This window comes from Neolamprologus brichardi, chromosome 23, assembly GCF_056152115.1.
Source record: "Neolamprologus brichardi isolate AB-2024 chromosome 23, ASM5615211v1, whole genome shotgun sequence".
In the NCBI taxonomy this organism is placed as follows: domain Eukaryota; kingdom Metazoa; phylum Chordata; class Actinopteri; order Cichliformes; family Cichlidae; genus Neolamprologus; species Neolamprologus brichardi.
The window spans coordinates 17,518,987-17,533,408 of record NC_142125.1 but is presented as its reverse complement, the minus strand read 5'-3'; the positions used below and the strand labels follow the sequence as shown (position 1 = coordinate 17,533,408).

At 39.0% G+C, this 14,422-nt stretch overlaps 1 protein-coding gene across 2 annotated transcripts in view; it reads left to right on the top strand.

Moving 5' to 3' along the window:
• The first annotated feature begins 2,644 nt into the window (after positions 1 to 2,644).
• The window catches only part of LOC102784848 (uncharacterized), a 33,153-nt gene continuing 21,375 nt past the window's right edge, over positions 2,645 to 14,422 (top strand). The window contains exons 1-7 of one of the 2 annotated variants that reach the window (XM_087836274.1): positions 2,645 to 2,723; positions 3,553 to 3,762; positions 5,935 to 6,101; positions 6,397 to 6,425; positions 8,304 to 8,330; positions 9,628 to 9,680; positions 11,448 to 14,392. In XM_087836274.1, coding sequence (XP_087692400.1) covers positions 2,645 to 2,723; positions 3,553 to 3,762; positions 5,935 to 6,101; positions 6,397 to 6,425; positions 8,304 to 8,330; positions 9,628 to 9,680; positions 11,448 to 14,392 — 3,510 coding nt within the window. Of the gene's footprint in view, positions 2,724 to 3,552; positions 3,763 to 5,934; positions 6,102 to 6,396; positions 6,426 to 8,303; positions 8,331 to 9,627; positions 9,681 to 11,447; positions 14,393 to 14,422 lie in introns of those variants that run through there. The other variant, XM_087836273.1, reaches the window with a different exon arrangement.

Here is a 14,422-nt window from a genome sequence, read left to right as displayed (position 1 = left end):
ATTTATTTTATATTTAGTGTCACTTAAGTGTTTTGTTTTTTTCCCTTTCTTTTTTTAAATGACTGTGAAGACTGTAATGTTACTCAAGGAAAAATAAACATGACATATTTATGGTTGTCACTGCCACCACTGACTTCATCTGGATTTAAGATGGATGGATTGTATTGAAACCATGTACTGGTTGGATTTTGGCTGTAATCTAGCTGGAATGTTGCTGATTTCTGACTGGATTCTGCTGGAAAATATGAATTAGTGGACATAACCCCAGAAAAATATGTACAGGATGCATGGTCACCTGTGTTGGTCAAGTTACTTGAAAAAAGTAATCAGTAACTAATTACTGATTACTTCCTCCAAAAAGTAATCCTGTTACTTTACTGATTACTTATTTTCAAAAGTAATTAATTACTTAGTTACTCAGTTACTTTTTAAAAACAAGATTTACAACCTGAATAGGCAATAAAGCGATAGATCTTTCAGCCCAATTCTACTTTTTCTACTTAATCCATCATACAAAATGTAATCAAATGGAAAAGTCCCTTTTTAAAACTTGTTTTATCAGTTTTAATCTTTTAACTTTATGCATCAAGCAAAAAGTTAATTATATGCATTATTAAACAAGACATTTGTTTAATATTTAAACCTAGTTTCTGCACATTCCAGCACATAAAATATTTTTTTTACACTCACTCTTTCAAATAGATCCAAGTAAAACACAGCAGAAAATAAAGTCAAAGACTAGCGGTCCTGTTGCTCTATTTTCACCTGTAAAGCAGGAGTGGGATAGGCGGAGGTTTACCCTGGTGCAGGTGTGCTGCAGCGGTCAGTGGAAGAATCCGCGAGTTTCTCTGTGAATTTCCCATTACGTCATAGCGCACTCGGTGTTTGCTTGGAAGTTTAGGGGGTTTTTTTCGCTGTAAAAAGAAATTTTCTTCCCACGCACAACGGACACTAATGTTTTTGTCACTTTTTATGGAATCAAACTCAAAGTAAGGTCAGTACTTCCACGCTTTAAACGCTGCACGCTCATACTCTGTCCCGCACTCCATATGTTATCCATTGATGATCTGCACACAGCTGTTGTCACAACCGTTGCACTCGCTTACGTCACTGTCATGAGACATTCTTGCAAAAAATCACGGTTTTAGTAACACAGTAACGCAGCGTTCCTACGGGAAAGTAACAGTAATCGAATTACCGTTTTTGCAATAGTAATCCCTTACTTTACTCGTTACTTGAGAAAAGTAATTGGATTACAGTAACACGTTACTGCCCATCTCTGATGGTCACTTATACAACCAGTCAATTCAGATTGATTGACTGGATTATGGCTACATTCTTTGAGTTTTCATTGTAATCTGGCAGGATTGTGGCTGGAATCAGACACTAACTTTGTCCTATTGGATCAGAAATGTGACTATAAAACGCCACTCAACGCAACCACTCAATCTCAGCTCAGTCGCTGGATTCTTGTATGATGCATTCTAGATACAAAATTGCCTTAATGGACTTGTTCCCATAAATATAAATAGAAGACTAATTTAGGGTCATTATTAGAATCTGACGTGTTAGTATTTCACCAGGCTGGAGTGTAGATGTATTCAGACAGCAATTTTTTTTTCTTAGTGGAGAGGAAATGTATGGAGCTCCAGAAAATAAATGCAAGATATTTTAAACATAACAATCACTGAGCTAAAAATGGAACCAGACAAGACTTTGGTAGGATTCCATCTGAATTCAAACTGGTCTCAAACTGGATTATGGACCTATTCTGGTTATTGATTTCTGATGCAATCTAGCTGGATTATTGCTGGATTGTAGATAGATTTTGACTGACTTGTGGTGCATTTGAGTTGGATTGTAGCTGGAATCAGCCAGCGACTTTGTTTTAGTGGAAATGAAATTTGCTCCTAGAAAAATAAAGGAAAAGATCATTTATGGTCATCATCGTCCTGGCTGCACCACAGAAGAACTTTTCCTTCACAAATGTCAGTTGTTTTGGTGGAACTTCATTTTATTTTAAAGTAATTACCTTTTTTGTAGAAGATTTATTTTAATGATAATGTATCTTGAACTTTAAAGAGCTGCATTTGAGCACAAAAACAAAATAAAATAAACTGGATTATCTGACAGGGCTTCATAATTTTTTTTTCAGTCATTTGTTAGTTAGGATTATTTTCTGTTTCTCTCAGCATGGTTGTGGTGGTTAATGTTGTTACCTAGGTCTGGATTTAACTTGTCGCCTCACATTTTACTTGGGCTTAACTCTATATTTTACCACTAAGTTTTAACCCTGTGGACTGTCTCCTTGCCCGACACAGCCTGTTTGTTTGATTTCCTTCTGACTGGCCCGTCGCACCGTGGCTCTGACAGTCATCCACTCCAGCAGCTTAACAAATAGGATTAGAGCGAAGAGGAAAAAAAAATCTCCGACAGCAGTAGCAAAGTCCCATCTGCTCACCTGAGAGGAAGCGGCCTGCAGACAACACACACTTTAGGATCTCTTTTGTCTTCTCTTTTTGTGTTTCTTCTGCCATGAGATCTGGTGGATGGATGAGCGGGAAGCTGCTGATGAGCTGAGAACGTGGAAATAAGGAGCAGCGAGTGCGGGGTGGATCTTTGGGGGAGGTGTTTTTTTTGAGAAATGGCTGGAAAGTGTGGGAAGCTGGTGCTGTGGGTGCTTGGGGCCATGCTGCTTTCATGCTGCTTGTACATGGAAACAGGTCTGTATGTTGATGTTATTAACAGTTATTTCTTTCCTTTTATTGATAAAATGCTCTGAATGATAGTGCTGCTTTACAAAGTAAAAGCACAGTGTCATCAGCAAAATATCACAGTAAAAGTCATGACCGATGTATCACATGCTTTGATTCTTTTAATAAAAATGTTCTAGTATGAGCTGAAGCATTGCATAACATGGGAAAACAGCACCATCAGTCAAGTGAAAGTTTGGAGTAGCACTAATTCTATTTACTTTGATCAGATTATTGATCCTGACACATCAAATCTTCAGTAGTGTTTTCCTGCTGGAGCCATTTTAATCAGCGACTCCTAATCTGGGGAGGTGTGGCCCTCAAATGGGCCATCAAAGGAAGACCAGTGACACATTAAAAATGGGAAGGATGGGACAGAGTTTAAGGAGGAAAATACAATAGAATTATACCTCTGGTACTCAGTGTGGTAACTTTTACTATGTTACAATGAAGTCAAACTCAAACTGCAACAATAAACTTTTGGGTAACTTCCACAATTATTGAAATGACATTGTATGAGAAATTTAAGTGCCTGCTTCCTTAAAATCAACTGATTTATCAACTAGTCAATCAACAGAAGGCTATTTGGCAAATATTTTGATTAGGTGATTAAAATTTAAAGCACTGTTAGTTCCAGTCCTAACAGAAATAAAAACCTGACAAAAACAGAACCTATCATTTGTCTTTAAATATGAAGTAACTTTAAGGTAAGAGTCAGGTACCTGTAAAGCAGTACCGTGTACTTTAGCTGTCCTTAATATTAAGTATAAAGCAGCACTAATATTAATTTAAACCACAGATGCCACCTTCGAGCTGGAGGTGGGCTTGGAGGAGAGTGGAGAATCTACAGGAGAGCCAGTGGCGGCCTCTGATGAGTTGTTATACAGACGACACGGCGCTCTAACTCGAAGGAAGAGGGACGTCTTGTTTCCCAGCGGAGTCAAGCTTTGCTCTCAGGAGACGTTCGACCAAGCTATTGCGAACCACCTCAGCTACTTCCATCTCAGAGGTACATCTCTCCGCCCATCTGCACTTCTTTCGATTCACCTGCCTTAATTTTGATATTTGTGCCTGCAGGCGACAAGGTTTTCCCCTTCATCTTCTCTTCAAAGCTAGAGCGTTTTCACTTAGGCTCTGATCCAAGCATAAGCTTGAGCAGCAAGTCTGCTGTCACCTCTGTGGCAGAGGTTAGAGGTCATGCAACACCAGATGCACTGTTTCTTAACAAGCCGATCAGCTCGTTCGGCCTTTTAGTTTCAGTTCTGTCAATTGTGTTGAGTTGCTGGGATTTTCTGAGCAGATTTAAAGCATGAGTCAAATCTCTACTTTAATCAAGTTTATCCCTCTATATCAATCAAAAAACATCTCTCTGTATTTAAGTCTAGCTATGGCTTAGACCTTAACACAACAACACAGACATAAGCACTTAAAGAAACCACTGAGTAAAGCTCACATGGTTCCAAGGTGAACAATCAGCTTCAAACCTTTATTACAGTGAAAACATGTCTCTGTGTGTCCTAGTCTCTATTTGGGTCAAAAGAAACAGAACAATCATTAAAAAGTTCAGATTTTTTTTTAAATAGCAGCAACATGAGCCAAAGCAAACTGGACCAACACATGAACTAAATTAACTTTATTGCTGTTACAACAAATGTTGGCAGGAGTCATGCAACAGGATTTAACACAATGCACTCAAATACACAAAGAACCACAAATACAACAGCTTCGTAATTCATCTGTCTCATAACCTGAACATATTAAAATAATACAATGATCAGTAATAATGGGAAAGAAAAGCCCAAAGTAAACACAACGGGGAAGGTTTCAGAAACAAGCACTGAATGCTTTTGGCATGAAAGGATTTCTTTCATATGCCTCATAATCTTACTGTTGATTTGATTGAATTCATGTAAACAGACTCATAAATGACATTTTGTACAGAATATAAATTTTTTTTAATTAAATAGCAAATGAAACATCTGTGTTTCTTTTCTCTGATGCCAGAAACAAAAAAAGTATTTCCTCGTTTATACTGATGCTATTTTCTGACCTTCATTGCTGGAATTTGATCCTTGATTTAAATTTCTCTGATAACATACTATTCCTGTGTCATGTGCATGATTATAACATTAAAATTAGTTATGCTTATGATTTCATTAATGCTCGGACGTGGTTTCTGCTGGCATGATGCTAACTAAAAACTAATCCCACACCAATAACTACCAACCCCTTAAACACATTCACACATTCAGGGTTTTTTTTTCTTTTTTTGGGGGGGGTGGGGGTATTCTTGGTTCAAACTTTGTATAAAGCAACAGCAATGTGATATTGCTGAAGAAACAGACGTTATTACAGGGTTTAATCAATCACCTCAGCTCTACTCAGATGAATTTATTTATTTTTTACCCCAAAGTGCAGATGTGGTTGAAATTACATCTCATCAACCATCCATCATGTTTCTTTCCCTCCAGCTCTTTTTAGGCCTCGTTTCTTTTCCATTGCACTCTTTCTCTTCAGATTCATTGATTTCTTTGAGCACATTCACATTACTATGTAACTTACTACAACTACTATATGTCCACTGTAGCCCCAGGAGATTAGCATTAAGAAATGTGTTCAAAGTGACAAAAAGCAACAAATAGAAGCAGCACAGTGGATTTTTTTGTTGGTCTGCTGTGGATGGATCTTGGATACTGTCTTGGCCTGAAGACAGAGGTGTTTTTAAAATGTACTTGCTTTAGATGTGGAGCTGATTTATAATATGGAAATGTTGTACCCTTGAGTAGAGCACCACTTGGTTGAATAACAGAGCACTATCTAAAGAAGCCTCTAATCATATGGAATTACAGATATTTATATACATGTATAGTCTAATTTTAGTCTCTTTTTTGATTTCCATTGTTTGTCACATTTACATTACGTCAGATATAGGTTAAAAGTCCTATCAGTCAGAGCTTGCAGGGGTGCTATTAGTTGTTGAAGTAAAAAAATGGAGGCAGACAAAAAGCTGCTTGTTAGGGCAAGATAACGTCTAAAATAGTCATGTAGCTTTGTGAGGACCACAAACCTGACAAATGACAGCCTTACAGACAACTTTTGTTTTTTAATGTGGACCCAACAGTAAGTTTTTACCTTTCAGGATCTTATTATCTTCAGTAATTCGTGTCTCTGTGTGTTTTAGTGTGTCAGGAGACAGTTTGGGAGGCCTTTAAGATCTTCTGGGATCGGCTGCCCGAGCGGGATGAGTACCAGGACTGGGTGAGCCGCTGCATGGATGGCTCCATCAGTGTCATGGACATAGGCAGATTCTTCAGCCAATCAGAGGAGCATCGGAGTCTCATCAGGAGTGTAAGAACACCACTAAAGCTAATAATTGATCCATTAATTGATATCTTAAACAATAATAAAAATATTTATAAGTTGCAGCCCTGCTTTCGGATAGTGGTATTGGTGCAAAATGTTTTATTCTCCACTGTTCTCATCATTATACATTTACAAAAAGAAGATTGCTGTGGTTTTCCATTCTTCCCCTTCCACGTTAAATTAAAAGTAACAGGCTAAAGCAAACCATGTTCATGCTTCTTTGAGAAGTTGTAAATTTTGGTGATATTCTTTGGTGATTATGTGTTTTTCTGTATTTCAGAGAATTGCTCTGGTTGCTGCAATGAACATGTAAGTTACCAGCAATTAGACAGTCAAATGTGTTATTGTGTAAACTGTACAAATATAAATTTAACAAATCACTAAGTGATGTGTCATGTCCATGGATATCTTAAAAAGTAAAAAACAGTAAATAATGTTGTCAGGTCAGACAGGACTATTTAACGATTTGAACTTTGAAAGCTTTCAAGCAACAAAATCTTAATCAACAACTTTGATAATACTGCTAATTATAAACAGTCTACATGTAATTCAGCAGCACGGTCACACAGTGGTTAGCACGGTTGCCTCACAGCAAAATAGTCCTAAGTATAATTCAACCATTAGGGTCTTTCTGTGTGGACTTTGCATGTTCTCCCCATATTTGCGTCCATATTAGTCCAGCTTCCTCCCACAGTCCAAAGACATGCAGTTAGTGGGGTTAGGTTAATTGTTGAATCTAAATTACCCATAGGTGTGAATGTGAGTGAGAATGGTTGTCTGTCTCTATGTGTTGGCCCAGCGACAGACTGGCGGCCTGTCCAGGGTGTACCTGCCCCTCATCCTATGGTAGCTGGGATAGGCTCCAGCTCCCCGCCACCCTGAATTGGATAAGTGGAAGAGAATGGATGGATACATGTAATTCTTAGTTTATTGCTTTCCTACAGTGTTGGGAAGGTTACTTTTAAAATGTATTCCATTACAGAATACAGAATACATGCCCCAAAATGTATTCTGTAACGTATTCCGTTACGTTACTCAATGAGAGTAACGTATTCTGAATACTTTGGATTACTTAATATATTATCATGCTGTTTACAACTACATGAATGTACTATTGCTGTGATTTATTACTGTTACTGAAGGTCTGCGGCTCCGAACCGTAGTAAAGGGACCTCTGGCTAATACGGTGGGTTCTGTGTCGGGCTCGTAGCCGAAAAATAGCTTTACTTTGTTGTCTGGGTCAACTTTGTTAGCGAGAGACATAGAGAGGCGTTGAAAGGCTGCTCCAACGGAACTTATTGTTTTTGGAGGAAAACACGAACACGGTGTACAGTCGAGTCTTAATAGCTTACTTACAACTGGGCTCGTCAGGCACTCTTCTTGGCTGCAGTGGTTATTATTATATTTACATGCTTCCAGCTCCCGTTTTTGCTCGATGACAGCTCGTACTTTTCCTTTTTCTCCCTCCCTCGCTCACAGACACATAACGTGTATGGCAGTCCATTCTCCCTGCAGCACGGACTACACTGCCTATGATGCTACATTCTTTAGAGCTATACCGGTAGCATTCTGCCTATTAGCTTAGCACAACAACAACAGGCGCTCTCTCACCCAGGAAACACGCAGAGAGAGAGCGTCACCCTGTAACCATGGCAACCGTAACGCGGCCGCCTGGAACAACAGAACGTAGCTGTCAAACAAAACCCAACCAGTCCTGACCCGCGACAATATGAAACAGGGAAGTACCGCCGTGTAATCCATTTATTTCAACAAAGTAACTGTATTCTAAATACCACCTTTTTAAACGGTAACTGTAACGGAATACAGTTACTCATATTTTGTATTTTAAATACGTAACGGCGGTACATGTATTCCGTTACTCCCCAACACTGCTTTCCTAGAACATTATTTTTAACTTAATAAGTCTGTGGTCTTTAAAATAAAATATCTCACTTCAATACAACACATTGTACAACGCTAGTTCAAAGCAAATTATGAGTTTATGCACTATGTATAGCCTAACAGTATTAAATCAAGTTTAATCAGTATTAAATCAATAAGATTTCTGAGGACCTGACACTGAAGTAAATGGTTTGTTAGACTTTTTGTACCAGCAGTGATTAGTTCAAAAACTAAAAGTGGTGGTTGTGTATTTACATCTATGTTGTGTTTGATCACCTGCTGCAGTGTGCCCATCAGCCCTACTCCATGCAGGTAGGCCTGCAGACACTGAACACCAACCACAGAGCTGGGCCGGAGTCAGGCAGTGGAATTAGGAGACCTATTTTGCTAATTTAGTGCTCTATATTCTGACTCTGGGACTTCAGAACTTATTACTATTTATTTATAATGCTGAATCTCTATGCAGCCCTTCAGAATCAGAATACTCTATAAATTTCCAAGGAAATTGCTCCAAATCAATAAGGAGGGTAAATGACTGAACTAAATTAAATAATACAATATATTAAAAAGTGAAATCAGGTCCTTATATATATATATATATATATATTTATATATCGAGAATATTACAGAGATTAAACACATGTGACTGACATTGTACTCTAAACGGTTTCTCTAACACCCCTACCCCCTTTTCTGGAAGCCAGCTGAGGGGCAAACATCAGACTTTCTGAGCTGTGTGTAGTAAATAAATGCATGACGTAGTTCAGACAGTTGAAAGAAAAGTGGTTAACTCATTATTTAACACTATGTCTATGTTTACAGCATACATCTGACAGTGTTCGTTGGCATTAGCACTAAGATCAAAATGTATCCGAGTAAAAAATAAATAAAAAAGTGTCAACTTTAGTCTAATCTAGAGATTTTGAAGAGCTTTAATGACTCCATCCCAGAGACAGAAAACTGAGCTTTGTTGCTTTCTACTCTGGCAGGACGCTGGCCAGTTTTAGAGTTTGGAGAAGAGAAAGTGAAGTGCTCGCGTGCGTGGCTTGTTTATCATCTCTGCTTTCTTTGGCTTGCTGCATGTTTGTTTATTTATTTTACAGTTGTGTGGTTTTTGTTAATAAAAATGCCTCAGTCCAGCTGCATGGGAATTGTTGCAGTTTAATAAATTTAAAGGGGAATGCCAACTATTTTAAGGATTCACAGATGTTTTGTGTACATTGACAATGAATGAGGCTCCAGGGTTTGTGGACTTGTAGGGTTTGGTAAATGTTGGACATAAATACGAGACTTTAAAATTGTTCTTCTCACTAAACTGGGAAACAAGAAGGACATAGAAACCTTAAAACAGATGATGTTCCCCTTTAGAAGTCACGTTATCATGCTGTATATGTCTTTTGTAGCACATCAAATCTTTGTTTACTGAACAAAGTTAGACCTCACAGCATACCATCACAGAAGAGGACAAAAACAGAAGTATTAAAGCATTAGTATTAAAGAAGCTGGCACTGTCCTACTGGTTAAATGATGTTTCTCTCAGCTGAGTGCTAGAGGAGATAAATCATGTTTTTGCTAAATGCTTTGCTTTTTGTCTCTGTTTGTCTTGTAGCTCGGAGACACCGACCACTCAGACTGGAGATGCAGTGACCAAGATCTCACCAGGTAAATATTTTCGATATCAGGGAGTCTCCATTACCCTTTCAATGTTCTAAGGAGCTTTTAATACAATAAGCAGTTATTCTTAAGATACTACTAGATGCTTTAGTTATTTTCCAGTGTATCAGAAATAATTCCCATCATGGTAATCAGTTCATCTGGCAATATTTGTCTTTTGAACTCTGTGCTCTGGTCAGTATAAGCCAGTTATTCAAAACGTCCTTAACTTTGACCAATTTTTTTTTTCAAGAACACAAAGTACATGAAGATATTTTTGGTAGTAACTTAGTAACTTGGCAGACAGAGCCTTTTACTCTGTTTGGTCACAAAGCTCAGCTTTGTCCAGAAACACGTTTTGGACAAAAGCCAATCACAACTCACTGTAGCCTCAACATGTAGCTACAGGTGTACACAAGGTGGACTATTGCTGGTTACTTGATTTATGCATCTCCAAAGATACATCTCAGCCAAATTGTACAGAGAAGGGTGTTATCATTATATATTGTACCTTAATAAATTGTGGGTCAAGGAAGTTGATAAACCCACCAGGACACCAGGACTTTGGTTTAAAACTGATAAATTGGAAAAAAAAAAAATACGGATTTGAGAAGCCCCCGCGCATGCCAAAAAATTCTAGTTTAGGGATGTTTTGCCATCTTTGGCATAGCCCTAACAAATATTCATGAATGGGCTTTACAACTACCTGAAGGAATCTATGGACTGGATGTGCATACAGATTAGTGCCTTACTGGTGACTATTTTACGAGCCACTGAAAGTCTTTGTTGAAACCCCAATTGGTGGCACAAAGTGTCAGCAGCCGCAGTCACTCACCTTACAACCAAATCTGTCTTATGTGAAGTAGGAGTGGGTGCAGGAGGCTGATTCCCGTGACACGCTCCACTCTCAGAATAGATCTGTAAGCCTATTTACGATTTACGGCAAGTGTCTGGTCAATGGATGGAGACTGAGTAGAGGACTGGAAGCAGAAATGTGGACATGACAGAGTTACTGCAGGACAACTATCAGGGTTAGTGAGATCACAGCTACAGATGGTTCATTTTGACTTTGTTTTTGTTTCATGTCATCATTAGTACGATTTCTGTCAAAGTGCATCGGCTATGAGGTCTTCCCATTGACATCCAATAGAAAGAAAACTGCAGAATGTTTTCATGACACTCTTGGTTCATGAAGTCTGTGACGTTCATGATAGTCCCCAGATCTCAATGAGATTCTCAACAGAACCCCTGCTGTCAGAAGTCATGAATTGCAGCCTATTTTTAGCAGATCATTTTAAGGATTAGTTACTTGTTGGCAGACCTGGAAGTTATTTTATCCACAAGGAAAACATGGCGGACTTCCAGTGGAACTTTAGGTCACAGGTTAGCATTGTTAAGTAACATTCTTCAGCTCTACAGTCAATGTCAATTACAAGCAGGAACAAAGAGGCGAAGGACACACCTTGTTTTATGAAGCTGAAAACTGCAATAGCGAGGATAAACTGAGTATTTCTTAAAAACTGGTGCTCTTCTCTTCAGTTCTTTTAAGCATTTTATACTTACCCTCATTGTTACAAAAAACTCATTTATGATATCTGATAAGTTAAATATATACACAGAAATGTTTTGGTGTTATTTGTTGTATTCGAGATTAGTGTATCAACAATAAGGTGAGCAAAATTTAAAAATTCTGCAGTAGAATTTGGTTGTAATGCTTAAAATGCTACCTTTTCTTTGTCCTCCTCCTTCAAGTTTTCTCTTTTTTTGCAACTATAGGAGAGAGTGACATCATCATTGGATCAGAGACAATCACAATCAAGCAAGACAATCTTACTGTAGATCTTGAGGTCACTTCTTGGGTTCCTCCGGTCTCTGTGACTGAAGGTCCACATCAAGAGTCTACAGCACACATTAACACTGAGGTTTTAAGTGTTGGGGGGCTGCTTGAGGATTCTGTGGAGGTGGCAACAGAGGCTGATTACGCTGTTACACATAAGCCTTTAGATTGGATCGATCAAGAAATTGGGGAAGACAAAACTATCCCTGAAATATCAGATAAGGAGGAGGCTGTAGTTGAAGATGACAAGATCATTGGAATCATCCCTGAAAATGTGATCATAGTTGACTCTGAGGTCATTCAGGAAGTTACCCCAAAAGGTGAGAAACCTCCGTTAGAGGTTGTGGCCCATGAAGCACCCACAGAAGAAACTGTTGTGGTTCTTCAGAAGCCCACCACAGCATCAGAAACTATCACATTGGAGGAATTAGGGCAGAAGGTACATCCGAAGTTGACCTCTGAGGCTCCTTCAGAAGTCATGATACAGCACGTCCCTAAGGCAACCACGGAAGATGCTGTTGAGACAGAAATTAAAGGAATTCCAGAAAAATCTCTGGATATCCATGACAAAACTTTCACTGAGGATTTTGTAGAGAAACCCTCAGAGGATTTACAAGAGCCAATTGATGAAGCAATACCACTTCCAATTCCTGAAGCAGCTGAAGACAAAATACATGCACCTCCAGTAGAACATCCTTCAAAGGCAGTTGTAGAGGTGAGCCAAGAAGAAACCAAAGTCATCACAGAAGCAACAGAAACTGTATTACTGATAACAGATGCAGAAGAAGAAGCTGAAATATTCAATAATGTGACTCCAAAACAAGGATCCGCCTCAAATGTAGAAACAGAAGTCCCCTCCCAGGCCTCTATTCTGACGACAACACATAAGATGGAAGTAACAGTTGTTGAATACACTCCAAAGGACAAACCAACACTAATGGCTGAGGTTACTTCTAAGCCTGTTCTAATATTAGAACATAACAAAGGTGAAAAATATAGTGTCACAGAGGAACCGCCAGCAATACAGATAACTACATCCAAGGAACACAGCAAAGAAGAAATGCCAGTGGTGTCAAAAGAGGAGGTAAAAGCAGAAGTCAAACAAGAAGAGGTTGTTCTGGTAGATGGGACTAAACAAATAACACAGACTGGTGTAGAAGGGCCAAAAGATACAGTTGCTGAAGAAGTTGCAGTTCAAACAGTAACAGTAACAGCACCAGAAGCAGCAGCAAAAGAACTACACAAAAAAGCAGAAGAGGCAACAGTTATAGTGGAGACTACATTAAAAACCTCAGATGATGTCGCAACAGACAAAACAGAGGAAGAAAGTGCTGAGGTAGTTGTAGAAATACCTTTTGAAGAGGAAAAACATGTAACACAGATAGAAGGGAAAATATTTGAAGCTACAGGAGAACCAGTTAAAGATGAAGATGATACAACTGATGACTTTAGAGAAACTGTACAGGAGGAAGGAAGAAAGGAAGAAACTACAGAACAACCAAAACTTTTAGTGGAAACTTTACATGAACCTGAACCTCTCAAACCTGTGGAAGAAATTGTAGATATAGTAGAACCTTCAGAAATGACTACAAAGGATGTCAAACCCATAGAAGAAACAACAAAGGAGACTGAGCCCACAATAGAACCAGCAGAAGAAGTAGAACTTGTAGAAGTAATCAGAGAAGAGACTAAACCTCTGGAAGAATTGGCACAAGAACTGGAACCTGTTAAAGAAACCACAGAAAAGACAGAACTAGTAGAAAAACCAGTGACAGAGGCCAAATCCGTAGAAGAGATTCATGAGAAGTCACCACAACCCAAGAGAGAACCGACAAGAAAAACAGAACTAAGTGAAGAAATGACAGTGAAACCTGAACTCAAAAATGATCCAGTTCAAGAAGCAGAAGGACCAGTACTCAGAGCAGTACCCACAGAAGAACCAAGAGAAGGCGAACTCATCAAAGATACTACAGAAAAAACACAACCCACAACAGAACCAGCCCAAATTGAATCTACAAAAGAAACTGGTGAAAAAAATGAACCAACAAGACAATCTATAGAACAATCAAAACCCAAAATAATAACGGAGGATGATAAACCTGATTTTGTTTTAACATCTGTCAATAAAACTCAAGAAGCAGCTGAAGGGGAAACATTTGAGGACAGAGAAGAAGCTGCCTCTGAGAGCTTAGATGAGGTAACGGAGAAAGAAGCTGGATTTGAAGATACAGAAACAGATGAAACTTCACCAGAAGTTACAGAGACCCCTTCAGAATCTGATGAGGAAATCACTCCTGTGCTTGTTGTTGTTCCAGAAGACACAGAGACATCTGCACCTGAGATAACAGTGGAACCTCCAGGTGGATCTGAAGTGGGAAGTGAGGAAGAAATCTCAAAGGCTCCACTTGAAACATCTTCAAAAGCTGTCACTGATGCCCAACCAGGCACAATTTCAGAGGTAGAAACCCCTAAGGAGGTCACCCCAGAGTCTCCTAAAGAGCTTCCCAGTAAGGAAGATGGTGCCTCAGATGAGGGCAGTGTCCCGGTAGCTTTAGAAGACCCTGATCAAGAATCAGCTGAGGGTGACTCCCCAACTGAAGAAGTGGATGAACTCTTAACAGAGACTCCACTAGAAGTGGCACCTGAGTCAGTTGATTCCATCACCCTAGAAACAGTTGTGGATTTCACTGAAGAGAGAACACAAAGTACTACACTGGGTGCCACTGAGGAGTCTACCCCTACTTCCTATTTGGAGATTACGACCAAGTATGTGGTCGAATACAATAATGGCAACTTTCCCGATCTTACAGAGAGGGTTTATGACGTAAATGGCAACTTTTTTGGAAACAACGGCTTCAAGTTGGAAGATGAGGAGGAGAACTTGGTAAGACAATATGTTTAATCAGATGACTTG